The sequence below is a fragment of the Electrophorus electricus genome, unplaced genomic scaffold (assembly GCF_041902795.1).
Source record: "Electrophorus electricus isolate QZ-2024a unplaced genomic scaffold, ASM4190279v1 Scaffold79, whole genome shotgun sequence".
NCBI classification, from domain to species: domain Eukaryota; kingdom Metazoa; phylum Chordata; class Actinopteri; order Gymnotiformes; family Gymnotidae; genus Electrophorus; species Electrophorus electricus.
The window spans coordinates 25,359-51,647 of NW_027658796.1; the positions used below are offsets into that span (position 1 = coordinate 25,359).

General features: G+C 40.5%; 4 protein-coding genes across 8 annotated transcripts; 1 reads left to right on the forward strand and 3 right to left on the reverse strand.

Moving 5' to 3' along the window:
* Positions 1 to 86: 86 nt before the first annotated feature.
* LOC113582520 (collagen, type IX, alpha 1a) lies at positions 87 to 13,476 on the reverse strand. The gene is made up of 32 exons (XM_027018314.3): positions 13,265 to 13,476; positions 12,677 to 12,751; positions 12,485 to 12,523; positions 12,343 to 12,405; positions 11,249 to 11,302; positions 10,984 to 11,019; positions 10,330 to 10,353; positions 9,090 to 9,143; positions 8,956 to 9,009; positions 8,634 to 8,666; positions 8,212 to 8,268; positions 7,994 to 8,047; positions 7,672 to 7,725; positions 7,376 to 7,429; positions 7,238 to 7,291; positions 6,827 to 6,880; positions 5,707 to 5,760; positions 5,528 to 5,581; positions 5,326 to 5,379; positions 5,120 to 5,164; positions 4,891 to 4,944; positions 4,673 to 4,726; positions 4,454 to 4,507; positions 3,304 to 3,375; positions 2,881 to 2,916; positions 2,725 to 2,769; positions 2,533 to 2,565; positions 2,215 to 2,361; positions 1,758 to 1,812; positions 1,419 to 1,607; positions 1,216 to 1,293; positions 87 to 1,114 (listed from the first exon to the last, which is right to left on the reverse strand). Exons 1-32 carry the CDS (start codon positions 13,337 to 13,339, stop codon positions 909 to 911), a joined length of 2,064 nt encoding a protein of 687 aa, XP_026874115.2. The 5' UTR covers positions 13,340 to 13,476; the 3' UTR covers positions 87 to 908.
* Positions 13,477 to 13,934: 458 nt separating this feature from the next.
* Positions 13,935 to 18,953, forward strand: LOC145656564 (centriolar and ciliogenesis-associated protein HYSL1-like). Of its 5 annotated transcripts, XM_081709727.1 has the most exons (12): positions 13,936 to 14,022; positions 14,327 to 14,488; positions 14,588 to 14,704; positions 14,799 to 14,863; positions 14,960 to 15,192; positions 15,403 to 15,458; positions 17,337 to 17,503; positions 17,733 to 17,778; positions 18,098 to 18,161; positions 18,320 to 18,401; positions 18,539 to 18,565; positions 18,675 to 18,953. In XM_081709727.1, the coding sequence occupies exons 2-12, from the start codon at positions 14,389 to 14,391 to the stop codon at positions 18,804 to 18,806; spliced, it is 1,089 nt and encodes a 362-aa protein (XP_081565853.1). In that variant the 5' UTR covers positions 13,936 to 14,022; positions 14,327 to 14,388; the 3' UTR covers positions 18,807 to 18,953. The 5 variants fall into 5 exon arrangements, with proteins under 5 accessions (XP_081565852.1, XP_081565853.1, XP_081565851.1 ...); XM_081709726.1 differs by having other exon boundaries at positions 13,935 to 14,022; positions 14,324 to 14,488; positions 18,539 to 18,953; XM_081709725.1 differs by having other exon boundaries at positions 18,539 to 18,953.
* On the reverse strand, positions 18,501 to 22,261 carry LOC145656565 (large ribosomal subunit protein uL4m-like). The gene is made up of 9 exons (XM_081709728.1): positions 22,113 to 22,261; positions 21,861 to 21,942; positions 21,473 to 21,641; positions 20,884 to 20,935; positions 19,975 to 20,092; positions 19,710 to 19,816; positions 19,389 to 19,498; positions 19,189 to 19,262; positions 18,501 to 19,101 (listed from the first exon to the last, which is right to left on the reverse strand). Exons 1-9 carry the CDS (start codon positions 22,158 to 22,160, stop codon positions 18,956 to 18,958), a joined length of 906 nt encoding a protein of 301 aa, XP_081565854.1. The 5' UTR covers positions 22,161 to 22,261; the 3' UTR covers positions 18,501 to 18,955.
* A 287-nt stretch (positions 22,262 to 22,548) lies between these two features.
* On the reverse strand, positions 22,549 to 24,717 carry LOC145656569 (UPF0669 protein C6orf120 homolog). Its single transcript, XM_081709737.1, has 2 exons — positions 24,487 to 24,717; positions 22,549 to 23,749 (listed from the first exon to the last, which is right to left on the reverse strand). Exon 2 carries the CDS (start codon positions 23,708 to 23,710, stop codon positions 23,147 to 23,149), a length of 564 nt encoding a protein of 187 aa, XP_081565863.1. The 5' UTR covers positions 23,711 to 23,749; positions 24,487 to 24,717; the 3' UTR covers positions 22,549 to 23,146.
* Positions 24,718 to 26,289: the final 1,572 nt, after the last annotated feature.

The following is a 26,289-nucleotide window of genomic DNA, read 5'->3' on the forward strand; positions in this document are numbered from 1 at the left end:
CCTTGCATACAAAAACGTGCAGAGCTTTATCAAAATCATTTATTTACCCCTTTTCACAACTAGCTGTGACAATGAACCTTTTTTTTATCAAATAAATAATGTCAGAAAAGTTAGTACTTTAAACAAGGCTTTAAGCCTCCTTATTGCGTGAACATTGAATGTGACTACAATAACAATCTCCTTTTCAAATAGGCTAAAAATTAAAACAGATAAAACAATGAAATGCAATTAATGTATCTATAATTTGTAGGGGTCAATGTTACATTGATTTCTTTTTTTTTTCCAGAACATTTTTACACTCAAGAATCTTTAGGTTCAGCAAATTAACATGGCATAGACAGGGATAATATGAGGCATACAGTTAATTTTGAGGCCATAGAGTATTGTATATTTACATTATCTTTTTAAATCATGTACAAACTGACTAATGTGGCTGTACGTGTGAGTTGGGTGGACATTAAATATTTTGCTTTTTCTAAGATGGTGTATTAGTATACTTTAGGTTGCAAAAGCTTATTTGGAAATTTACAATGTAAGATTTTTTATGACTGCATTTTACATTTTTACGGTGAAGGATTGAGGATTGTCAAATGAAGTCCTGTGTAAAAAGCAAATTTTTATATGCTTCTAGCCCTTCAAAATTTAAGCATCATGATCAAAGATCTTTCTTGATAGATCTCAACAGTATAAACTTCAGGCTCAAAATCTTACATGGCATATCCTACATGGAAAACAGAAATTAGTACAATATGCACACATATTACCACCACACTGTTATGGTGGCATACTGTGTAGCATTCTCCTGCAAAAAAATCCATTGTGGAAGGGCTTCCCTCTGTTAGTGAACTCTTCTTGGTCACTGGGCCACTGGGCTCAATTTCACAACCACTGTCTAGTTATCTGGCCTCTCAAAGGCCATCCGGTCCCTTGATGTTGTACTCTTTGGCAGACTGTGGAGCCGCCAGAGCCTGGAGAACACATTGCGATGGCTCGCAGTATCCGTTAAGGCCAGGAGGCCCAGGAGGTCCTGGAACGCCGGGCATTCCTGGCAACCCCTGAGGCCCTTGCATTCCGTCATGCCCGTCGCTACCATATGCCGGGTGCCCAGGCTCACCTGAACACACGGGGTGGAGACCAAGGCACAGGCAAGCATTAGTATCCAGCGGCTGCTAGACCTAGAATCAGGTAAAGGAAAAAAAAAAGATTTACACTCACCTGGAAGTCCAGGAGGTCCAGGTATGCCTTTCGGCCCTTGTGCTGTAGGTCCTTTGTCTCCTCTGTCTCCTTGGTCACCTTTGTCAGGGCAACATAACAGGATTACACAGGACTCATACGCTGTCTGTGAGCTGTGTCAGTCTGCAAATCAATTTCAGCCACATATTCAGACCCTTATTGAGTTTTTTGGGTTTTTTTTGTACCTTTAGGTCCTTTACTCCCCAGCAGTCCAGGGGGTCCTTTAAGACCTGGCAACCCTCTGGATCCAGGATGCCCTGGGAAGCCATTCTCTCCTGAGGGTCCAGGGGGACCGGGAGGACCAGGAGGACCTGGCAACCCGGCACTGCCAGCCTCTGGCCTCTTCAGGCTGGCTGCAAGTTGAGCTAGCTGCTCTGTGAGGGGACAGATTCAAGACTAGTCAAAAGCTACTTAACGATAACCGACTTATGTAGTTTCTGTTTAGAACATTTGTAATCTGATTTTACTTTTCTGCACTCAGGGTATTGCTGCACATACAAGGAATACAGGCATTGATCACTGACCTTGCATAACCCTCATGCAGACCTGCTTGATGTGTTGATCTGTTGGAGTGCGGCCCTGAAAGACATTGATGTGCGTGCTCACTAGAGGCCAGAGGGACAAGCTCCAGCATCCAGTTTGTTATGGAGCCGAGCACAGCACTACAGCTTCTGAGTTGCGCACCTCTGACACTGCCCAGTTACATCACCCACATGAGCAAACGTTGTTGGTGACAGGCCAAGTAAAGAGCTTAGCACAACAGACATGCACAAAAATCCAACCAATTATGTATACATCAATGATGCATTAGTTAAACACGCCATGTGAAGGACACACTGTGGCATTTTTGCAAAATGCCAAAGCTATTTCAGTGCTAACAGCTCCCCCTTGTGGTGAATTATGTTAAACATGAGTGAGTCAGTGGGTTACAAGCCAGGTCCATGACGTGCTACCTAGACATGTTGAGAGTAAAGAACATACCGATTGCCCCTGTGGCCCGGGTAGCCCGGGTACCCCGCGGTCTCCCTGCATGCCCCGCGGTCCTGTCTGTCCTGCCGGGCCTTCAGTGCCCTGCTGTCCACGCCTACCCTCTGGCCCTCGGTTCCCTGCGTCACCTGGCTTTCCTGTCTGGATAACAGCACATAAACACATGAATAGCCTGCACATGGTGCCAGTGTCTTAGAACCTACTAACAGTAGGTTCATATTGAGAAATTAATCTGGTTCTTGGTATCCAAAAGCACAGTTCACGTGATGTAAAGGTTTTGTAGCCGTGGGGACGGCTTTGTGTGAAACTCACTGATCCCTTCTCTCCAGACTCTCCCTCATCACCCTGCAGGAAAACGTGAACAAGGCATTAAGATTTTGTAGTATCTTCCAAAACTAAAAGGTTCGATTTGTGAACAGAAGTCCTACCCCAACCAACAAATAAGTCAGCAAACAAGGCTGTGAAATTACAGTGGTTCATTGTAGGAATGGTGAAGTTACACACATGATCTCCTTTTTCTCCTGGGGTACCCTCCTCACCGGGTGCTCCCTAGACAAAACAAACACACACAGAAATTACTGACTAAAAAGTATTAATAATTATTCATTATTAATTTAAATCCTACATGTAGGAACCAGAACGCAGAATTGTTAGACTTACTTGTTCACCTTTTGGACCAGTAAGACCAACTGTGCCCTGAAAATTTGTTAAAATAAAGCACTGAGTTAACTGGATTATCAGATAGTTGTAGGATTCATTACCCTTTAAGATGAGTCACCTCATTTAGTTTCTTTACTCTGATAATGCAAGAAAATACAAAGAATTTTGATATTTTGTTCACTGTGCCACCACTAACACCTGCACCACCACTGGTGGTTGTGAAGTCTAGCCAACAGGAACTCCAACACTACACAGTTTAGTGCTTTCCCTACTACTACTACTACTAATAATAAAAATATAAAAATAAGAAGAAGAATTAGAGCTGCAAGATTGACTAGTTGGGTTGTATGTTTCGAGCCACAGGACAAGACATTGTCACTCCAAAATTAACATCCTTTGTGAGACCCAAAATTTATATCTTACCCTGTCACCTTGCTGACCAGGGAAACCAGGTGGACCTGGAAGACCAGGTAGGCCCAGATTCCCCTTAGGCCCCTGTAGAATAATATATAAATACGCACGCACACACATACACGCATGCACGCACACACACACACGCACGCACGCACGCACGCACACACACACACACACACACACACACACACCACAATTACAACCAAACATTGAAATGTATGTTTCATAACCTGCACACCACACCACATTGCTCCATGAGGCTGGCTGCACTAGCAGTAGAGGTTTTTGGGTGCGTGTGGATGTGGATGCTGATTGCACGATGCCCTGAGCTTGGCTGGTTTAAGGAATTCCTGACAAACAGAGGGTTCTTTCAGACCCCCCTTCTACTTTGAATATCCCTTTACCAAAGAAAATACCCCTGAGTACTGAAGCCTCGATAACAACCGCTCATTCATGGTCCTTCACCAGGGGATCATTGTAGTACAGCAAGGCGGCTCTTTATAAGGAGGTTTCTCTACAATTTGGACCACAAAGCAGATCCTCTGTGAATGTCTGGGCAAACACTACACGAGAATCTGAAAATAAGGACCAAGACTAACATGTTTGTGATTGTTGGATTTGGTGTTTCACATTTCGACAACGTAATAATACTGTGCCAAGGACCAAACAGACTTTTTTTTTTTTACTAATAACACATACTTCGAGGGAATTAAATAGCACATTACATACTACATTTTCAGACATAATGTAAAAATAGTATATTTATATTCCAATAAAAAAGTGTGTATTCAATTTTGTCAATTGACTTGTAAAAGTGGCAGTAAATCGTGTTATATCTAATACTTTCACACAAATATTTTCATCTTGACAGTGACATTATAATATGTGCCTCCTTGTTGGAAGAATGGCTTTCTACCAAGATTTCTGTTCAGTTCCCTTCTATTTAATTTTCTTCCTGTCCTTCTTCCTTTTTGTTGTTGTTGTCATATTTATCTTTTCTTCTACTTCAGGAAGACTCTTTTGATCTTTCCACCCTAAAGAGCTACAGGTGCACGGTCAGCAGAGTCTGAAAATATGTGAATGATCCAAGATATTGTGTTCTGAAATCTTCAGATAATATTGTTGATGGGTTTATTGCCTGGAGCTGCTTGGTACTCACCCTCTGACCTGGCAATCCTAGTGGTCCATCTGGACCTTTCGCTCCTCTCTCACCCTACAGCGAGACAAAGAGAGAGAGAGAGAGAGAGAGAGAGAGAGAGAGAGAGAGAGAGAGAGAGAGAGAGACAGAGAAACAAAGGCAGGGGGCACACAGTAGAGAATGTGAACAGTGGTCCCACACCTGTGGCCTGTAGTGATCTGTATATGGACACATACTCACTGGCCCACCTCTGGGTCCTGCTGGTCCCACCTCCCCCTGCTCTCCACGTTCACCCTGCAGACAACCAAGCAGCCAAGCAATCCGCCGGTTAGCATGTGAGCAAACGTCCACTGCTACAGCCAAATTACGCCAACAGACCAATGCAACATTCATCCAGTCTCCTCATCCTTCAATGGGATTGCTGTGGTTGACTAAAGCATTTGTTAGTGTAGACTCACTGTTTTTCCATTGTTCCCAATTGGTCCTGCCACCCCTGGATCACCAGAGTTACCCTACAGCAGAAAAGACATTTGGCCTTAATTCTATTGCTACCATCTGCTCATACAGCACTTAAGAATATGTTAATATACGTTCAGCTCAGGCACCAAACCAAAGTATCAGTAATTGTAAGTCAGATTGCTGCTTTGTCCAGCCCAGCTCATAAGGAGGGTCAGAATACATGCCTACCTTTGGCCCACTATGACCCTTTGCCCCTGAGATGCCTGGCACACCCTAAAAGAAGTAAATATATTCATTTTATAAGACAATATAGTCATGGAATTCTTGCAGTAAATAGCACAGGACATCGAGCAGAGGTTTTCTTTATTATTCTCAGTTCTGCGTAAAATGATTTGAAATCACATAAAATGCCTCTTTGAAAAGGTCTTACATACAGGCAGGCCTTGAAGGCCAGCATCACCAGGAGACCCCACTTTTCCAGGGATACCCTAAAATGACATCAGTGACAGACATCAAGAGAGTGAGATAAACAATGGTAAATACGCACTAAATCAGAGCAGCTGAACTTAGGCGTAGCCAGGACAAATGCTTTTTGCTGATGTTTTTGATTTTGGTCGTGTTCTGTCATCACATTACCTTAACCCCTGGCATTCCTGGGATACCTTCACGGCCATCCACTCCTGGCAATCCCTTTGGGGAAAATGTACGACTGGTCATTACATATACTCACTGATCACAAAGCGCTTAATTTTGCATTCCAATCTACAGGATTTTTAAAATCATTTAGAATGCAATACCAATGAAAGAGCACTTACTGATTCTCCCTTAGGTCCACGTAAACCTACGATGCCTGTTAGACCTCCAAGCCCCTTAGTAGATAAACATAAGATCAATTGGAATCAAACCAAATCAACTGGAATGAAATCAAGCAAACATTTACATTTACATTTACATTACAAACAATTATTTTAAAATAAATATATGCAATTTTCAAGTAAACCCTTATTCAGTGCTAAATAAATCAGCGGCAAGAGAGGAAAGGCAACAGTAACAGCCATAACTGTAGTAAAAACGACACAACTGCAAAAAGAACACAGCATTGAATGGATGTGTGTGTGGCAGATGCCTCTACAGTGAAGCTCATATGACTTGAGATGGTTGGTAGCCTGTTCATAAACAGTTATTTCCCATTGTGTGTGTGTGTGTGTGTGTGTGTGTGTGTGTGTGTTTGTGTGTGTGTGTGTGTGTGTTTGTGTGTGTGTGTGTGTGTGTGTGTGTGTGTGTGTGTGTGTGTTTGTGTGTGTGTGTGTGTGTTTGTGTGTGTGTGTGTGTGTTTGTGTGTGTGTATATGTGTGTGTGTGTGTGTGTGTGTGTGTGTGTGTGTGTGAGTGTGTGAGAGTGTGTGTGAGTGTGTGTGTGTGTGTGTGTGTTTGTGTGTGTGTGTGTGTGTGTTTGTGTGTGTGTGTGTGTGTGTGTGTGTGTGTGTTTGTGTGTGTGTGTGTGTGTGTGTGTGTGAGTGTGTGTGTGTGTGTGTGTGAGTGTGTGAGAGTGTGTGTGTGTGTGTGTGTTTGTGTGTGTGTGTGTGTGTGTGTGTTTGTGTGTGTGTGTTTGTGTGTGTGTGTGTGTGTTTGTGTGTGTGTGTGTGTGTGTGTGTGTGTGTGAGTGTGTGTGTGTGTGTGTGTGTGTGTGTGAGAGTGTGTGTGAGTGTGTGTGTGTGTGTGTGTGTGTGTGTGTGTGTGTGTTTGTGTGTGTGTGTGTGTGTGTGTGTGTGTGTATGTGTGTGTGTGTGTGTGTGTGTGTGTGTGTATGTGTGTGTGTGTGTGTGTGTGTGTGTGTGTGTGTGTGTGTGTGTGTGTGTGTGTGTGTGTGTGTTTATTCTACTAATTTGACCTCCCCACACGATGCATGGGGAAGTGTTGCTCTGTGGATACTCACTTGATTTCCTTTTGGTCCAGTCTCACCAACTTTTCCTCTTTGCCCTCGATCACCCTTAAAAACATCATTTTTCTCAAACATCAATCATTTCCTAAGCTTCCACTGAGTTTTCATATATTTTAAATAAATAGAGAAATATACAACAAACATGAATGCAGGAATAATATATTCATTAATTGTAAATGACATAACTGTTGGGTCAAAGTTTACCTAAGACATTACAAGACACCCGCTAAACTCTCCTCAGCCTAATTAGAATTTTGTCTTAATAAGCTACTGTCATGTAAATTTCGGTTGTCACTGACCAGACTGCGTTGTTACATAGTAAAGTTACTATCCAGTGAGGATACACTAATGACATGTTACTTTTTCCCCTACTGTAACACTAGTGATATTAATTCTGGTACTTACAGGGGCACCTGCAATTCCCTGAGTACCACTGTCACCATCTGCTCCACGTGAGCCCTGTTTGGGAACGTTTGCAGCCATTTATCACATGTTTAATATCACCATTTGTATTTTTTATTGTGTTGACCTTCTGACCCTTACCCTATCACCTTTAGGACCCATTATCCCAGTGATCCCTCTAAGACCCTGTGGACCCTGAAATTACAACACACACATTTACAATGCTTGAATACACCAGATGCACATCTGGCATGGATGGAATACAGAAGTTGAAAATATGCAAAAGATAACGCATGTATTTCTGTAGATATTATACTACATGGTACATACAGCAGTAGTTTGATCGGTTAAGGCCTTAGTAAGGGCGTAACTGATCAAACTTCAGGTATTGTTATTATCCTAGAAATGAGTGCATACAAAGCACACAAACACATTACTGGTAGTCCTGGCACTCCAGGGTCCCCATGGCCTCCTTGTTCACCCTCTTCACCCTGAGAGAAAATACCAGGACCATTTAATCCTCACTGAAGTGTCATTACTTATCTATTACTCCTCTTACTAATACCTCCTGTAAACTCGGTTCAAGACTGTAAGAGTTGCATTTAATGGTTGTATGTGCTAAGTATGTGCTGTCACACAGCGAGCTTGCCTAAAGGGTTAAGTCACAGAACGAAGCATCATTTCACAGCAGTTTGTGAAATGTAGAATGTATTTCATTTTCATCAGAAATTCTATCAAATCCCATTTTATAGGCGTTACCTTATGGCCTTGTCTTCCTGGTTCACCAAATTCACCTTTCACACCTTTGTGTCCCTGCGTATAAAAGGTTGACCTCAGAATCAACACAGCCAGGAGGTCACTAAAACATCACTGTTTATATGTTTATAGTGTTTGTTTTTAAAAAGTACTTAAAGTCAAACACTTTCAGTTTTAAGTTTCAGACAAGGCAATGTTCATCTGGTTTTAGTTTGACCCACCTTCATACCTGGTAGCCCACTATAGCCAGACAGTCCGAGTGTGCACGCATTTGGACACTGACAAACAGAACCAGAACCACAACCGGGTCTTGTTAAAGTAATTTTGATATATTGCAAAGCAAAACCAAATGGGCTCAGAAGAAAAAATTAACTGCAATTAAAATTGCCAGTGCATTGTTTTCATTTTGCTGCATTGCCAATTTGGTTGGTGGAAAGAATCTGCTTTACTTCTAAAAGAAATCTGTAACATAGTGGCTTTTCTTGAAGGACAGATATAAAGCAAAGGAACCTTTGTTTAAAAGGAATTTCTGCAATGCATATATGTTGAAATCAATGACATGAAAAAAAAAAATTATTTCAAAGAGATGATATCTGAGAACAAAGCAACTTCTCATGAGACATTGTGTCACAGTACTTCTTACCAATTCCTCACCCTTCCAAACTCCAGGAGGACCCTAAAATGTTTCCAAACAGGAATGTTTTCAGTTTTTATTATTTTTAGTGACAGTATTTGAATGTTTTGGCATATTATTCCATAACTACTGTAATTTACTAACTACACTGAAAATAGTATGAAATATATGTAGATACAAGAGTCTATACTGACTGCTGAGTCCTTGTGTGTACTTGTAAGTGTTTAACACTATTCACACACCATTTAACTGTTTCATGTCATTAAGAATAAAAGCACAGCTGGGTATAACTGTGAGTCTGCATAAGAGAGGGGAGTTGAGCACAACTTACTCTCGGCCCAGCAAGTCCCGGAAGGCCCACTGGTCCTCTGGGGCCTCGGCTTCCCTGTAGCACATCACATGCAATTTCAAACTCACCGTTTGCTGGGTAATGTTAGAAACACTGTTTTACAGCGGACTACATACCGGGGCTCCAACCTTGCCCAGTTCTCCTGGTAGTCCGTCTTTTCCATCGGCACCCTTCCGTGGAAACAAATAAACATGATATGTAGCACTGATATCTGTGATGAGCAAGTTCATAGGGAGAGCAGACAGACAACAGCTCTCTATGGAGATGGAAGACAAACTGTGTCTACTGCGCTTTGCACTACTATACCTATAAGACTAAATGTGAGGGTGAGAATGCCAGCTTAACCTCACCATGCACACTTAGGAGATGATTTTACTCCCCTCACTCTTCTGTTAGCATCTTACATATGCATTTCACTTATCAAATATGCAGATGGCATGGCTTTGGTGGGATCCAGTTATTGGTGGGAATTAATCTTTAGCTTCTTATTTTATGTATGTGGAAATACTGCTGGCTTGTTTTAAACAGAGAACTCTGGAACTGCTTTTCACAAAACAAAATAACTTTGTTGTGAAACAGATCCGAAATTTGGAAGCACAAGGTGTTTTTTTAAAACAATTTCAACTAAGTAGAAAGAAAGTTGAGTAGTCAGGGTGTATTAAATATCTGGGCATGGAGATTTGCTCAAACTTCATCTTCTCTAAGCATGTTGATTCTGTTTTTAATAAATCTCAATGATGAAGGTTAAGACCTTCTAATGTATCAACAAGTAAGTGTATCAACAGTTAATTATAAATAATTTAATCTGTGCTTATTTTTAATATTACAGTGTTCAGAATAAAAATATCTAGGGTCACTCATATAATAATTCATATAATAACTGGGATAATTCATATAAAAACTGGGAAACAGCAAACAGCTTTGATAATTATATATATAATTTGTGAACAGGACAGGTTCTCTTATAATAAGGTATCTCTCCCAATCCCTATATAATTCCTATATAACTCCCCTTTCTCAGTTTCTCCCCCCAGGAGGCAATTTTAAAACAGCTTCTGAAAAACCTAATTTATATACCCTACAGTTAAGACAATGAATATCCACATAAAGTGATATGTAACTTTGTGGTAGATTTGTATTGCTGTTATAGTAATGATTTTTGTATGAATTATGTTGCATGTCTGCTATATGTGCTCTCTCATTTCAGCAGCAGACAAGTTTTCTGAATGTGGATCAAACAGACAAGGTCTGTTATACAAACAGTGCTTAGAACAAGGTGACAAGAGACAACGGATCATCCAGAGCAATTATTGGCAGTAAAGGAAGCAGCTGCTGCAAAAAAGAATAAAAACTTACAGCTTCACCGTCCTCTCCGACCCCCTACAGACAAAACACAGGAATGCAAACACTACTATAAATGAATACAATCACAGCAAAAGGGCTGTGGCCAGCATGTTCATGAACACATGGAGATTTGCTCAAGGGGATATTAGGCATGAATAAGGGGATTATTAGGCAACGTTTATGCCGTTAATTATGTTAAATTTTTATGTTAATTTTGTTTTTGTATTTAATAGTTTGATACTTTTTAAAATTTGTTTTCAAAAACATAAAAATGCAAATTCAGTTGCCTTGTATATGGACATGTATATGGCCTCTACATGAAAAAAACAAACAAAAACCTCACAAGAGTGAATATTAGCATGACAAACCTCGGTGGTATTTATAATGCATAGAGCTTCATTAGAATCTTATGAAAAATATGAGTCAGAGCTCCCTGCACACCACATGTGTAGCACATCATTAGTATCAATAATTCAAAGTCCCAATCAAAAAGTGTTGAATTTGCTGGCAGTTTTTACTAATGCAGACACAAACAGTTGCAAAGCCCCCTAACAAACTGCCAGTAAAGATCTGACAGCTGTAGTGCCATCTTGATTATTCTTAGCTAATTTTAAGAACTCTTTAAATGAAAATGTAGAGTTTAGTGTTCAAATATGGATTACTTACAGGTCTCCCCCCAGGTCCAGCCTTGCCAGGCTCACCCTAAAAAACCCATAAAATACAAAACAACTCAGTCAAACCAAGACCTATATTACTCCATACTCTACAAACCAAAACCAACGCTGATCCAAGATCTTTTCAGTCTTACTTAGTACCTTATGAAAGTGAAATGGCAGGCAAAAATATAGTGAGCCAACGTGAAAAACTGGTCATTTATTCCAGGTCTCCTCATGGTTTATGTATGGTCTGTGACTGATTACTGGTAACTTACTTTCGGTCCAGTAGGTCCATCTGGACCAGGTTCTCCACGAGGCCCAGTCAAACCCTAAAGAAATAAAGTCAGCCTTTGAAACCTCACAGTATAATTTCACAAAGTGTATTCTGTGTATAATCTGGGCCACACACAAATGATCAGTAATTTGACAGCACTTAATTTATATAAATTGATATTACTGTAAAGAAAGAATTTCTCTGTTTTGAACATTTGTGAGAAAACTCTAAGACCCAGTGTTTGGCCTACAGGAATGGTTCATTTTATTTGCTAAAAGAATTCACAGTTATATAGTTATAAAATGTGTTAACTGGAATAGCTGTAACTAGAATGATGAGCCACATTTCATTATTTCTCAGTGTAAATGTGTTACGGAAATCTAAAAATAAAATAATTAAATAATAGATGCGGTGGCCCATTCTGTGAACTCTAAAGTCCTCTAAAGCACCACTGCACAATCCAGTTAGTCTGAATTAGGCTCCACCCCTCTTCTGATCTAGGATTTACGGGAATACGGCTGTATGCTGTGTTTAGCACTACAGCCACTAAACACCCTGCACAGTAAAGACTCCTCCGCATTTACCCCTGCATATTTCACATTTGTTTCATCACTCGCTAATTCGAAGTGAAACGGTTTGATGCTGCAGTTACACACTTATTATGCTAGCGTAAAGCCATTATAACATCTTACATGACACTGAATATAAAGTCTAAACATTAGTGCCGAGCACTGTGGCCGGGGAGGACGGCATACAGGAGCCATATTGTGTCTGTCTCCCACAGGCACTATTCCATCAGCAGCTGGTGCTCAGGTCCAGACTCACAGGCTTCCTCCTCACACACAAAAAGGACTCTGTGTGCGTGAAGGCTCTACAGGCTACACTCTCCCCCACTCAGTATAAATGGGCAAATTGATGAATGCCATATTTATATATTTTTAACTTTTTTTTCCCCTTTGAGCTGCTTTAAACTGTAGGCAGTCTGCATGGTCTAAAGATCATCTGTGCAATGATACTATATAGAGATGAACAGGTAACTTTTTCTATTGTCTGTTGATGTTGAATAGTCAGAAACAAGATAGAGTTGAGACATACATCTGCTCCTGGCTGTCCTGGTCTTCCAAGCACTCCGTCTTTTCCATCATCTCCATCTGGGCCCTATGATGTTCAAATCAGTAAAATGTATAAGCACATAGCATCTTATATCAAGCATATGACTTAACCACACACAACTTACTGCATGGCCGTCTGGTCCAGGGCCGGGTCCCCTCTCCCCCTAGAAACACACAAGTAAACAAACAAGCAATGAAATGTGCTGAAAGGTGTTTTTCATATGAATAACAAAAGGTCACACAGACAACAGCCTCCCTAAAGAAGCACTGTTGGCTTTAGCACCCAAAGAGTAAAAGACGTCCAGTGTAGAGCTTACATCAATTCCATCAATGCCAGGAAATCCAGGAAGTCCTGGAGGGCCAGATGGCCCCCTCGGACCAACTGGGCCCCTCTAAAACCACACAACCACACACACACACACATACACACATACACACACACACACACACACACACACACACATACACATACTGTGGTAAATTCATCATGTCAATTATTTAATCTGTTCATCTTTTAACAATTAAATCTCTGAAGATGATTCAAACCTTGCTAATGAAACCTTGCTAATGAAACCACTCTACAGCAGTTCCCTTTTGATGGACGTAAACTACACAGTGACCACTTTACTGGAAATACATTGACTATGTCAGTTATCATTCTTTCTAAATAACAAACAGCAATAAATATTTTTTTAAAGTGGTGCTAAGCAAAAATATATCATTTAAAATACATAATTATATATTTTTAAATGCATACAATGTAGTATATTCTACATGGTCCACATCAAGTTAAAGAAAAAATAATAATAATAGGATTTTTTAGGTTAAAAGAAGTAGTATCCCTCACTGTCCTTCAGAGTGAGCAAAGGCACGACCTGAGCAATAGTTTGTAGCATTCAACGTACCTGAGCGGAGCAGATAAGGACTGTTTGCACTAAAATCACCAATAGCGACGGCCGGAAAATTCCTGCGTACACCATGGTCTCCCTGATGTTTTTGGAGAATGCAAAAGTCCTTTTATTAGTCGGGGTTTACGATTTTTCAGTCAATATTCCCCAACTGAAACGCCAAACCATCCCAAGACGCCAAGATGCTGGATGTGCTATTAAAAATTCATGTTTATTCATAATGACGAACTTAAAGTTGGAAGGCGGTTGGCAGAAAGTAAAAAAAATCTGCGTAAAGTAGGTGTGGTCCAAATTCCTGCTACCACCTGTGGTCAGCCTACCATCTGAAAATGGTTCCCACGCATAGCGATTGCATTGACTGATATTGGCCTATCAATATATCACGATGGTCTTTAAATCAATTTTATGCATAACATTAAAATCCATGTTTAAAATGTACAATTTACCAAAATGTGCAATATCTGGTTAAGTTTACATAGAATGATACATGAGTATATTTGAAGTTTGATTAAATAAATAAGCTTTGTTATGAAGTTTGTTTTTTTTTTTTTAAGCGGTCATTTTAATGTTTTAATATTAAACTTATAAAGAGCTGTAATAGTGGCTCTACGTTCTCCGGCATGATAGGAGGCGCTATTTCACCAGATGCGCGTCTGCGCATGCGTGGCTTTTATGCAGAAGAAACGGCGTCGTTTTCAAAGCTTTGGAACTGCTTCTGTTGTCTTGGTACTGGAAACATATCGCCAGCTAGAAAGGTAACCTAATAATGTAATAATAATAATAATAATAATAATGATAATATAAATAATATGCAGTGTGCAGTGGTAAAGTAAGAACGTAATTCTGGTCGTACGACGTTAGGTAATTGGTCTGTCTTAAATTGTTTACCAGACACAAGCAGAAATCAAACTTTGGTAGCTACGCTAACTCATTAGCCACGTCCCAGGTTGCTGGGTTGTCCACATACCTAACGTTTAACTAGCTATATCCTGAATTAAAATGACTATTCTAGCGTTGACTATTCAGAATTCTTTGTTTTTGTTGAATCTTTTATAGCAGGAGTTTCATCTAACGTCACTGTAAAGTATTATCAGGTAAGTTTTCCCTGGACTTCACAGGCAATGCAAGAGCTTGAATTTTCAGAGGAGGAAGTCCAGCAGCAGTTAGCTGCTCTTGGGTACACGAACATACCGAAACAAAGACTGCTTGAGTTCAAACGAGGTAAGTTCTTTAATTAATATTCTAATACATTCTCGAATTTTGGTTTTACTTTGTGAAACATTATGCGATAATTATGAAAGTCCCCCAAATCGTTTCTAGATCTTGACTTGCTAATTTATCATGAGAAGTCAAAGAGCCAGACTTCAGCTGAGTGGAGCTCTTCAAAATCCCAGAGCAGTTCAGTCAAGAGTCCGCCTGTGATCACTAAAGAGAGAGGTTTGTGGTTGCATTTGTAAAAGGACACAGTGGCCAAAAAAGCATGAAAGATACTTAGAACACTGATTGTAACCCATCATGTGCTTTCTTTTAGTTCAGGTACACAATACTGGTTCCAATTACAGATACATTTACTCTCATGGTGATGCAGCATACCAGGTATGGACACATCCCACAGATACCCCCCCTCCCACTTCCTCACTGTCACTTTACTAATGTATATTAACTTTGCACTTTTATATTTATCCTGTCAAGGTTCTGACCTCAGCTTTTAATGAAGATGGTCATGTGAATCAGGGTCACTATGACGCTTACGTAAAGCATTCAGTGGCTCCCCGGTACATCAGACCTTCAACAGCTCCTAACCGACTTGTAGAGGAGGCACCCTCTGACATTTGTTGCTCATTACTGAATACCAGTCAGGCTGTTAGTCCTGACACAGGCCTTTACACAAATGGAAAACCAGCTATCAGGAGAAAAGTGCTTAGGTGAGGTTTCCTTCTGTAAAGCAACCCTTAACTGGGGAGTTGTATACCTTTTAACTACATAAACCTGTGTTATTACTCAGTGAGTGAGAGTATTGACTCCCATGCATGTATGTAAAATGTGCCCTCACATTTTGCATTTTTGTTAAAAAACAAGTCATGTTTTCAGATTAGTCTCATTCAGGTAAATAATACCAAACATTTCCCTCCTAGGAAGCACAGGGGACAGTCTCATGTTTGTGATGAATCTACAAACAGTGAAGACTCTGGTAAGTTTTTTTTAATTTCTTTTTTAATTTTTTTAGCAGTATTCTTAGCTTTTTAATAATGATCACTTGTGGGCAAAGTGGATGTTATGGACATGTCCTGCCACCTGGTGGCACCCTAGGGCTTCAAAACAGAACTTGTGTATCAGTGCTAATCTTCTTATAGTCACTCCAGCACCTTCTCAGCCATTTGCAGAGGCTCGGTAGATGGGCTAATTTTTCCTTTGCTGCTGATCAAAAAGAAAACCATGTATCAAGGCCTCGATGGCCACTGGGAAAATAGCAGTGAAGAAGACAAAGATTCATTGTCTTCCTCATTCTAGACTGACTGGGAGAGTAATGAAGAACAGGGAGAATGTTTTGTAAAGGATGACAGCGAGGGTATAAGGCCTGAGGTAGAGCATGAAATCAAAATGAAGGAGAATGAAGAAGAAAGGGACACTTACTGTGTAGCGGTAGACAATACGACTGAGGGGATTGGAGGGAAGCCAGGAGCGGGCAGAAAATGCAGTAGTCAGCTTGAGTGTTTGATCGATCGCCTTAAGAATGAGGAGCCTGCAAGTGACGATCTGGAGAGTGAAAGGGAAATGGAATGTTTTGCTAGTGAGGCTTGCAAAAGTGTAATGACGAGCAAGTTAACTGGAAGAGAGGAACAAGAGAGTGAGAGAGAAGGGTCGGGATGTTTTGTGAATCAAGATGGTCTAAAATCTATGAAAAAAGGCAGAATGGACTATGGACCTATAGGAACCTCAGTAAAGCAAATAATGGACAGCAGACAGGAGTGGAGAGGGTCCTTTCTGAATAAAAACAACACTTTCTTTAGCGTTGATGGAAAGGAATGGACTGATGAGTCATATACCAAGCAAGGAGAAATGAAGATTGGCTGTACAGTTTCTAGACAGAAATGGGAACACAGTGCTGAGCAGCATGAAGGTGAAGAGAGGTTGGATGAAGATGTGTGTGGCGATAAGGTGTTTGAGGATAACCCTGGAAGTGTAGGCAGCCCTGCAGCAAGCATCTTAACATCTGGTTATGGGACGTGCAGGCTAGACTCTCTTAAAGATGACCTGGATTGTCTCGACTGCAGAGGTGACTGCACTCTGACTCTGCACTCTGACTCTGAAAGACCTAATGACATTTACTGGGAAGATGACAGTGGCCTGTCTTGGTATCAAGGCAGCCTTGCTTTGCAAGCATCTGGGCAACAGATTCCTTCATTGTCAGTCAAGGGAAGTGATCAGTCTCTTTTTGATCATTGTGGTCGCAGTGAAGGTGCATCTGTACAACACTGTGTTGGCCAACCCCTGGGTGAACTTGATGAGAGTACACCTGATGAACAGACTACCAACGTGTATGGTGAAAAGGACACACAACCTTCTGCTACAAAGAGCATTGATTGTCCTACAAGAGAACAGAAATGCACCACTGATGTTCGCTACCAAGTTACCAGGGCAGCCAGCCATAATGCAGCCAATAGCAGTGACGTCTTGGAAGCTGGAACAATACATTTGGATTATCAACACCCCTTTAACATGCGTCCTGATAAAGGAAAAACCATGACAAAAGACCGCAGGTATAAAGATGGATATCAAAGACAAGAGACAAGGAAGGGAATGAAAGTAAAGGCACATATTTTTACACTTGGTGGGTATCCAACCCCTCACTCATTGTAGTACACAGCTTGAAGTTCTATTAACATTGTTTGTTCAGTTCTTATTTATTTTCCAGCTACCAACATGCCCTAATGAGCTGAACACCGAGGTCCTTTTTTCTCCCCCCCCAATGCATTTTTTTGCAGCTTTCTCTTCTCATATATAAACAGCTTTCCAAGTGTAGTACATTATATTTATTAGCATGTTATTATTTTTGTTTTATTTGTAGCGCCTGTAAGTGAGCTGGAAGAGTGTTTGGATCGGCTGCGAGTGTCTGCTCCTCAAGGGCGGCGTGATTTGGACTCTGTCAGCGAGGAAAGGGGCAGCTGTGCTGACACACAGAGCTCAGCAACAGAAGAACTGCCCAGTGCCTTTCAGGCCTACATCAAAAGCATGGTGAGTACATCCAGCATTTTGTCATTTACTTGCTGTGTGCTAGTAGTATTCAGCACCAGTACAAAACATGTAGTCCATGCTGGGGCATCTGCCCAGAGTGAAGATCATTCCTGTATACTGATGAACCAGCCTACTGTATAACTTTTCCAGGTTTTCTTTGGCTTGCATTAGACATAGTTGCACTTCTGATGATTGATTGTTTTTCTGTTTTAATCCTTTAACAATGCAGACAAGATCACGCAGTGAGAGTGACATCCGACCGCGCCCCAAATCCTGTAAGATTTTCTACACTGTTGCTCTTGCATACACTTCTATGGGATCAGGTACCTAATTTGTAGTCTAATTTGAAGTTTTCCAGTAATTAGCTGAGGATGACGATTCTAATTCTGGATTTATTATTGAATGAATGCATTAACTGGGGCAAAATGTTTGGACAGAAAAATGAACTTTGGAATTCTTAAAAGAGCTGCACTCATGACTAGTTTTTATTTCTGCTCAGGTTGTGAGTAAGGTAATACAATGTTGACTAGTTGATTAAAAACGTAAGTAATTTTTCTGCTAGGCATACTAACGAGCCCGCAATTTTCTCTTCAGTTATTCGCCCAGTTATGGATCACCCACATACAAGAAACTTGAAAAAAAATGATCCTGTAGCAAAGTAAGATGTTTGAAATGCTTCTTTGCTCCTTATAGTGTCTGAAACGCAATGCAGTGATTAGGGAGACCTTTTTATTTGTTTAGCTTTTACAAAGAGAGTTTCAACACCCAAGTATTCTCACTTGGTCCTCAAAGCCCTATACTCTCCCTTTGTATCAGGTATTTCCAGTATAAGCAGGATTGGGAGTTGTTCAAGGCTCCTGGAGAGAGGAGCAGGAAGGAGCTGCACTGGGCCATCAGGGTACAGTACTTCCTAGCCTACGTATTTAACTCCGCCAAAACTTCTAACCTGTGTTCTGACTCTGCACTCCTGTACTGTATATAGAATACACACACAGTATTGGATTAACAAGTCTGCTGTTTATTTCTTGTCCTTAGGAACAACTGATGTACCAGCCTCCACCAGTAAGCAAGTCACTTACATTACATACCTATCAAAGAATTCTACTTTATCTGCACTGTATACATAGTTTTAATTTTTTTGTACTGTTGAGAAATCACTTTGTACTTGCAGCCAAAGCCTCAGAGAACATACATCCCCAACAATTATGTGGTACCCACAGCTAAGAAACGTTCCGCCTTAAGATGGGAGATTCGACATGACTTGGCAAATGGTATCATTCCAACAAAGATCACCTACCCTTGATGAGACTTTGACTGAATGCATCATCATTAGTTGTCCCTACATGGTGAAGGTTTTTATTTATTATATGTTTTAACTGCCTGTGAACTGTATGAATGGAATGAATGGCAGATCACCAGTTTATGAAATAAATCTTTTTTAATACATTGAGTTCATGGCAGGTCACTGTAGGGGAGTTTAAAAGGGTACAGAGGAGTGAACCTGCAATCATGCCACAGTAGCTTCTTCTCTAGAAATTTCACCGCCTCCAGAGTGAGGACCAGACTTTCATGTTTCAGCATGCTGTGTACATTCAGACCTGTAAAGTGAGAGGAATTTTAGATGATAATTTAAGTGAGAGTCTGACATTGTAGGCATGTTTACTGTAACGTAAGGATGAGCTTACCTATTGCTGGAATTATATTCACAGTCTTCAGACTTGCTGTGGCTTGGAGAATGTTCTGGGGAAATTCTTCCCCTCTGAAGAAAACCAAGAAAAAAAAAATAGTATGAAGCTGATGTTTTGGGCAAGTCACGAGACTAAGAAAACAGAAGTAACAGAAATAACCAGCATATTGTGGCAAGATATAAGTTGGATATACTCACACATCCACAATCAGGACTGAGTCCCCCCACTGTCTGTGTTTCATGAGGTCCTGTAGATAGTGAGCATCTGGTGTGGGAATCTCTAATGAGTCAACAATATGAAGATAATCCTAAAGGGAATAAACATGTTTAGACTATAGCATATACAGCTACACAGAGTTTAAGGCAGAATTCTACTTACAGTACCTAACTAAGCATAGTTTTCCACTACTTGTGGAGGGAACAGTATCAAGGTTTGATGTGAAATGAAACCAGTGGAAATTAATTTTAATCACAATTATATTGTCAGTTTTTCCTTGTTGGAGATGAGTCTTTACTTACCTGAGTCAGTTTGGAGGTCAGTGCTATTTTGAGTCCTTGTACACGCACCTTCATGGGTAGCATGTAATAGTAGCTGGTTGGTCCTCTTGGGCCATGAGCAATGCCACCTAAAACAGGGAGCTCAGATTCAAATACTCATGGATTCCAGAGGTCCTTTAGCTGTACACATCAGCATGGCTGATTACATAAAATACCAGGCATCAAGCTCCAATGCTGAATGGCAGTATATATTTGGGTCTATACATTTATTGCAGGACAATCTCACCTCCTCTCCATAACGGCGAGCGGATGCTTCCGTGCCGAGCGCGTCCACTTCCCTTCTGTCTCCATGGTTTCCTGCCTCCCCCACTAACCTCTGCCCTGGTCTTCACCTTGGCATGGCTCTGGAGGTTAATAAACAGTTCATTCACTTATTACAGAGTTCCAAACCGAATCTATAAGCTACATCAGCACATGAACTGTGCTTTGGGAGCTTCAAGAAGTGGGTTTTCATAACAGCCTTGTGTGCAGCTGCTCCAAGATCACCATGTACAAAGCATTGGCTGGAGTGTTGTAAAGCATTCCTATATAATGGATAATGCTGGTCTGGACGATGCAGATGACTACCGACTGCAATGCAAAGTGACAACAGTAAAGTTTGTTGGAGAAAGAATAACTGTCTGGGGCAGTTTTGCACCATGAAATTACCTTTTAAAACAATTACATTCTTTCATGTATGTGGCAACAGTTTGGGGAAGGCTGTTTCCTGTTGGAGCATGACTGCACAAAGCAAGGTCCATAAAGACATAGAGGATCTGTGGAAACTAGCAGAGAGCACTGACCTCAACCTCAAGGAACACCTTTAGGATGAACTAGAAGGTTGGCAGTGAGCCATGCCTTCTTGTCCAACATCAGTGACTGACTTCACAACCCCTTCACTGACTGACTAGGCACAAATTCCCAGACACTCCAAACTCCTGTGGTAAACCTCCCCGGAAAAGTAGGGACTGTTACAGCTGCAATATAGGGACCAGCTTCATATTAATGCCCATGTAATGGGACAGGCAGCAAGGCCACACAGGTGTCTGTCAGGTGCCCACATATGTTTGGCCATATAGTGTATACATATGAATTAAGTCATCCCATACTTGTAGGAACTCATTCAGAATTACATTATTATTTTAAAGCTACTTACAATTCTCTTGAAATTTCTTTGCCAGACCTCCACAGCATGGAGTATGTCGAGTCTTATAGATGAAATGGAGCAAGAGAATCAAATAAACAAAAGCCATATTTTACACATATATACATACATATTATATATTTTTTTTCTAAAACGCATAATTTATATTATATATATATATATATATATATATATATATATATATATATATATATATACATATACATATACATATACATACACACACAAACACAAGCCTAGATTTTAAACAAAATCCCTCTAGGTTCAAGCAATTTGTCCAACTATAAGAAAATATTGTTTATATCTACCAGGTCCTCTATAAGTAGCATCTTTAAAATATAATTGTGGTTGTGCCACAAAATAATAATTTATTTATATTGCACTTTTCTTACAGTGACTGTAGTTCAAAGCACTTTTACATATCAGGAGACAAAGAAGAGCACATGAATGATAACACCTTACTTGAGCTGTAAACCTTTGCAAATCTATGTACGTTATTGCTGTAAATCATAATTGTAATCATAACTCATTTCTGCATATCGCTGCAAAGATCAGTAAAGGGTATAATAGCCTGCTTTACCTCACAGGAACAGAAAAGACATCAGGGTGGAGGTCAACAACACCTAGATGTTCACTGTCACGACTTATTAGAGATTCCAACCACGTCCGAGTTGGTGTGCGATGAGCTGGAATATCAGCCTCACATTTGCGTAACACTGGAAGGTCCGAGGTGGTCGGAGGAGCTCTCTCTGAAGAGAAGAGTGGAGGACAGCAGACCGCATAAACATCCAAACTGATATTGTTTTCAACCACATTAAACCTTGAAAATCATTTAAAAAACCCCAGTAACTCTCTGCTATTTAATGGGGGCGATGAACAAGGACAGCAAACAAAAACAGCAACACCAGAGCAACTCAACGGCAAACACATACTAAAGGACTCATTATAACATGAACTGAGTAACTTACTTTCTCGTGGAGCCCCAATTAAATTTGGTGGAAGTCGTAAGTTTGCCGGAAGGCCGGATTCTCCGGACAAAGATGAGACCAACTGATTCAGGAACACAGTCACCGTATTTAGCCAAACTACTAATGGCGTTTAGTTTACTCCATTTTAAAAATCATACGTTGCTGTTAGCTAGCGTTGGACAATTGTAGTGTAGCATTAGCATTAGCACAGTTAAATCCGGTAAATGTTTGCGTGGTTGCTTGCTTACTTACGCGTTTAATTGTGTCACTTCCACATCTTGCTAACGCAGATCGAAGCATGATTGTGCATAAAATAAAGTTAAATCACTGAACCCATAATCACCACATGCAACGTTACTGCTAAACGTCCAGGCGGAAGGTCGTAGGAGGGCTCGTTTCCGTCCGCTACATATGACGTAAGACCCTGTTTTGGCCACTGCATTATAGACGCACACAACTCTGGAGTTCACATAAATGTCACCGGTTTACACAAACATTCAGCGCAAACCACACAAATAGTGAATGAAGCTAAATATACATTTAGACTACAGTATTTTAAATGGTGCGAACAAAATATTTTTTAAAAAGGTAAAACCATTGTAAAGTGACCAGTCGTTTCATTTAATAAACTCAGCAAAAGGCTTACTTCACAGAATGTGAGCAGAGGACAAAAGTTGGTTGAAAGATGTTGCAGTTTTCACAATTGATTACCTTTATTTTCAAAATGTTACAAACGTTACAGTTGCATGAGAGTATTCCTTTCAATTTCTCATTGAAAGGACTTACAAAAGGCACAGCTGTGTATTCCTAACCAAAACATTATTTCTACAATTGCATAGTGCTCAGAACTCCAGCAGATTCAAAATTATTCATTACATCAGAAATTGGCAAAAAAAAAAAAAGAGCACAATATAGAACACTGCTGAAAATTAATATATCACAAACTCCTCCAATACAAAAAAGAACTGGATTTGTAGATATGCAATCAATTAAGTAAAATTTGCATTTGTATGAAAGAAAACACCAGCAGGGAGAGATGATCATGGTTCATTTAAACCTCTGGTGTATCATGTCTAGATTAAGACAGCAGAAGAAAAAGGAAAATAAACAAAGAGAGACAGAAAAAGAAATGGTGGAGTCTCTCTCTCTCTATATATAGGTATATAGCCTTTGTATAAATCTTTTCTTCACTGTTATGTCAGTAATTTGACCACATTTCAGTGCCTTTTTTTGCCTAAAACGGAAATTCTGATGACAAAGTTACTATGGCAACAATCACATCATAATCAAAACAAAATTTCAAGTATTATTTTAAGGATCCCAATAAGGATTGTCCAGAAAATGGACTCCTCCTCCTCCAACGCTTCCTCCGGACCCTGCTGTGGGTATTTGGGCTGCCCAGGACTGTCCTCGGAAGAATAAAATTCCTTGTGAAATAGGTCCTCTGCCAAAGCTGTCTGATCATAAAACACCTTCATCTCAAATTCACTCTCCAGGTGAGAAGGGTGTCCATAGATTCCAATGCCCACAGGTCTGACAAAGTCCCCTGGAACCACCACTACATCATAGCCACAGGTGGCTGACTGAAGTTTATACGTGTCAAAGTCTGGTCGCAGTGTCTTATCAGACACATAAAGGTCAGCATCTCCCTTGAGGCTATGCATATACAGGACGATGCAGCCATCGTGATTGAGACGCAGGTAACTGTAGTTGCCGGCACCAACGTGGCCCTGGACGACGTGAAGCAGGACCCATTCTTCAGGCACGGAGACCTCCTCAGAAGCATGGTAGAAACCTCTGACCTGGGAGAAGAGTACCAGCAATAACAGGACACACAAGCCTGGCACCATGGTCACTGCTGTCACCCGCCAAACACATCTGTGACCTGCCTGTAAGAGTAAGAGAATTACTGCTTATGGCAACAAAAAAAAAAAAAAAAAAAAAAAAAAAAAAAAAAAAAAAAAGGTTACTTTCTGTCATATTTCCCAAACATTAAAGGGATGACGTGAATTTCGTCTTATTGGACCCGAGCGATGGGCTTTCCATTACACCTCCCTCTGAGAAGTTGGGCTGTAAGCTGACACTACATGGGAGCTCAGACTGACCCCTCAGTTTGGGACTGAGAGGTCTAAAAATACCTGACTAACTTGCAAGTGAGAAGGAGGCTACGAATGAGTGCTTTACATATTTTAGACGTACGTTGAGAAACGTGTAGTTAGCTATCCAGATAGCTGAGAACCCTAACCAACGTTGTATATATTTAAATAAACTAAAGCTTGCTAAAACAGCAAACTGCTATTAGCTAGGTTAACCTAGCTTAGCTAGCTACGGGTTTGGAAACTCAAAGTAGTGCCCACTGTTATACTTCAAGAAGTTACTGCTTGGCAGCACAGTTACCAACATCTCCAAATCTATTCACTAACTTTAAAGGTATTTAGAGAGCTAGGAGCTAAATGAAGAGAAAATAGTCGTAACTAGTCAGGTAGCTCGCGTTGGCTAGCTGACTAACTAGCCAGGAAGACATTCCGTTACTGGCTAGTAACGTGATGCTCACAACCACAGCAACTGTTAAACAGCATTATCGTTCACAACTCCATTACATTGTTAGTTAACGAAAATATCTTACCGATGCATTGTCAAACGTAAACCACTGTGCACGGTTAACGCCAAGTAAAAACACAGTCCCTAACGTGAAGCTCCTCGCTCTTCTTCTGTAGACTTACCGGTCCGTTACGAACCCGAGACGATGAGCGCCACCTGCCGTATCAGGTGAGGTCCGCGTACCCTTGTCGTGTCAGGTGAGGTCCCCGTACCTTTGTCTACAGTCCATGTCCTAAACGCAACACCTTTTCTTATCGCACCTGTAACAAATGATAAAACCTACGGAGCACGCGGAAGGACATTGTGGAGATTTCATTTTAATAGTAAAAAAAAAAAAAAAAAAAAAAAAGTTAAAAAAAACTCATGATCACATATGTGGTAGTGCTACTTAAAGTTTTAATAATTAAACTGGATACAGATTTATTCCATAGAGGGTGCTATTTCTGTTTCATTCCTAGTTAATATTATTGGCACAATGTCACGTTCTCTTTATTGCCTGTAAAGCACAGTTCATAAACGTTAAGTAGTTTTTTTTAACATGCCAGCAGGTCTTCATAATATTTTTAAAGCAGCATATAATTTTACATTTATTATATACTTTACTACTGTGCTTCAATGTAACACTGTTAATTTTATTTTAGAGTGTATTATTTGAACAAATATTTGGATGTTGTGGAAAGACATTTCAATGTAAAAGAAAATCCACATTCATATTAAAAAAGGCGGTCATTCCCTGAAGTATATTTCTCAGACCTAAATTTATTAGCAACCACCAGAGGGCACACTAAATAAGAAACCCTTAGTCACTGTAATTCCTCCTTTGTCCACCAGACACTGCGTGTACAACGTTCAAATGATGTATAGATGTGCTTTGCTTTCGCCGGGCGCGGTGGCGTACGCCTGTAATCCAAGCTACTGGGAGGCTGAGGCTGGCGGACCGTTTGAGCTCAGGGGTTCTGGGCTGTAGCGGGCTATGCCGATCGGGTGTCCGCACTAAGTTCGGTATCGATATGGTGCTCCTGAGGGAGCTTGGGACCACCAGGTCATCTAAGGAGGGGTGAACCGGCCCAGGTCGGAAACGGAGCAGGTCAAAGCCCCCGTGCCGATCAGTAGTGGGATCGCGCCTGTGAATAGACGCTGCAGTGCAGCCTGTGTAATACAACGGGACCCAGTCTTTTCTTACTTAGATTGCTTTCAACTTATTTATCTCACTTAAATTATAGTGGAGTTTCTATAGGCTTAATTCGTCAAGCCTTCATATAGCCGAGATGTAATAGTTAAAGTCTTCGACTATAGTTTAATCACACCAACTAATTATTGTACTGCAATAATCTCAATGCAACCATTTAAATCCAACCATTTAAATATTAGATTTTACCTTAAATATCGGTAACTGAACGAGTGAATATTTTTGCCTTTATTTCTTTGCCATTAATGCCATGCAAATGTCCGTTAGCACGACACTGCCTCCCCTAGGATAAAAATGAAACTGCACCCTATATTCCAGCTCGTCATGTGTTCTCCGAGGGTAGGCGCTGATCACATAGTCCAATATATCAGGCTGTAACGATTCTCAGATCTTCTTCCACACATCACTATCAGGGGCGAGCGTCGATTACAACCGTTTATTTAAAACAGTTCATTCAAAACATTTAAAAAAATAGAACAGAAAAATATTACATTAATAAGCCTAATACTTTTTTGCACAAGAAAGTCTGTTTAAATTAAAAATATTGTTACATAAAAATTATATTGTTATATACAAATGCAAGAGACTTGACCTCTAAGCAAGGCTGTAGCTATGAACTGAACAGTTGGGGGACCAGAT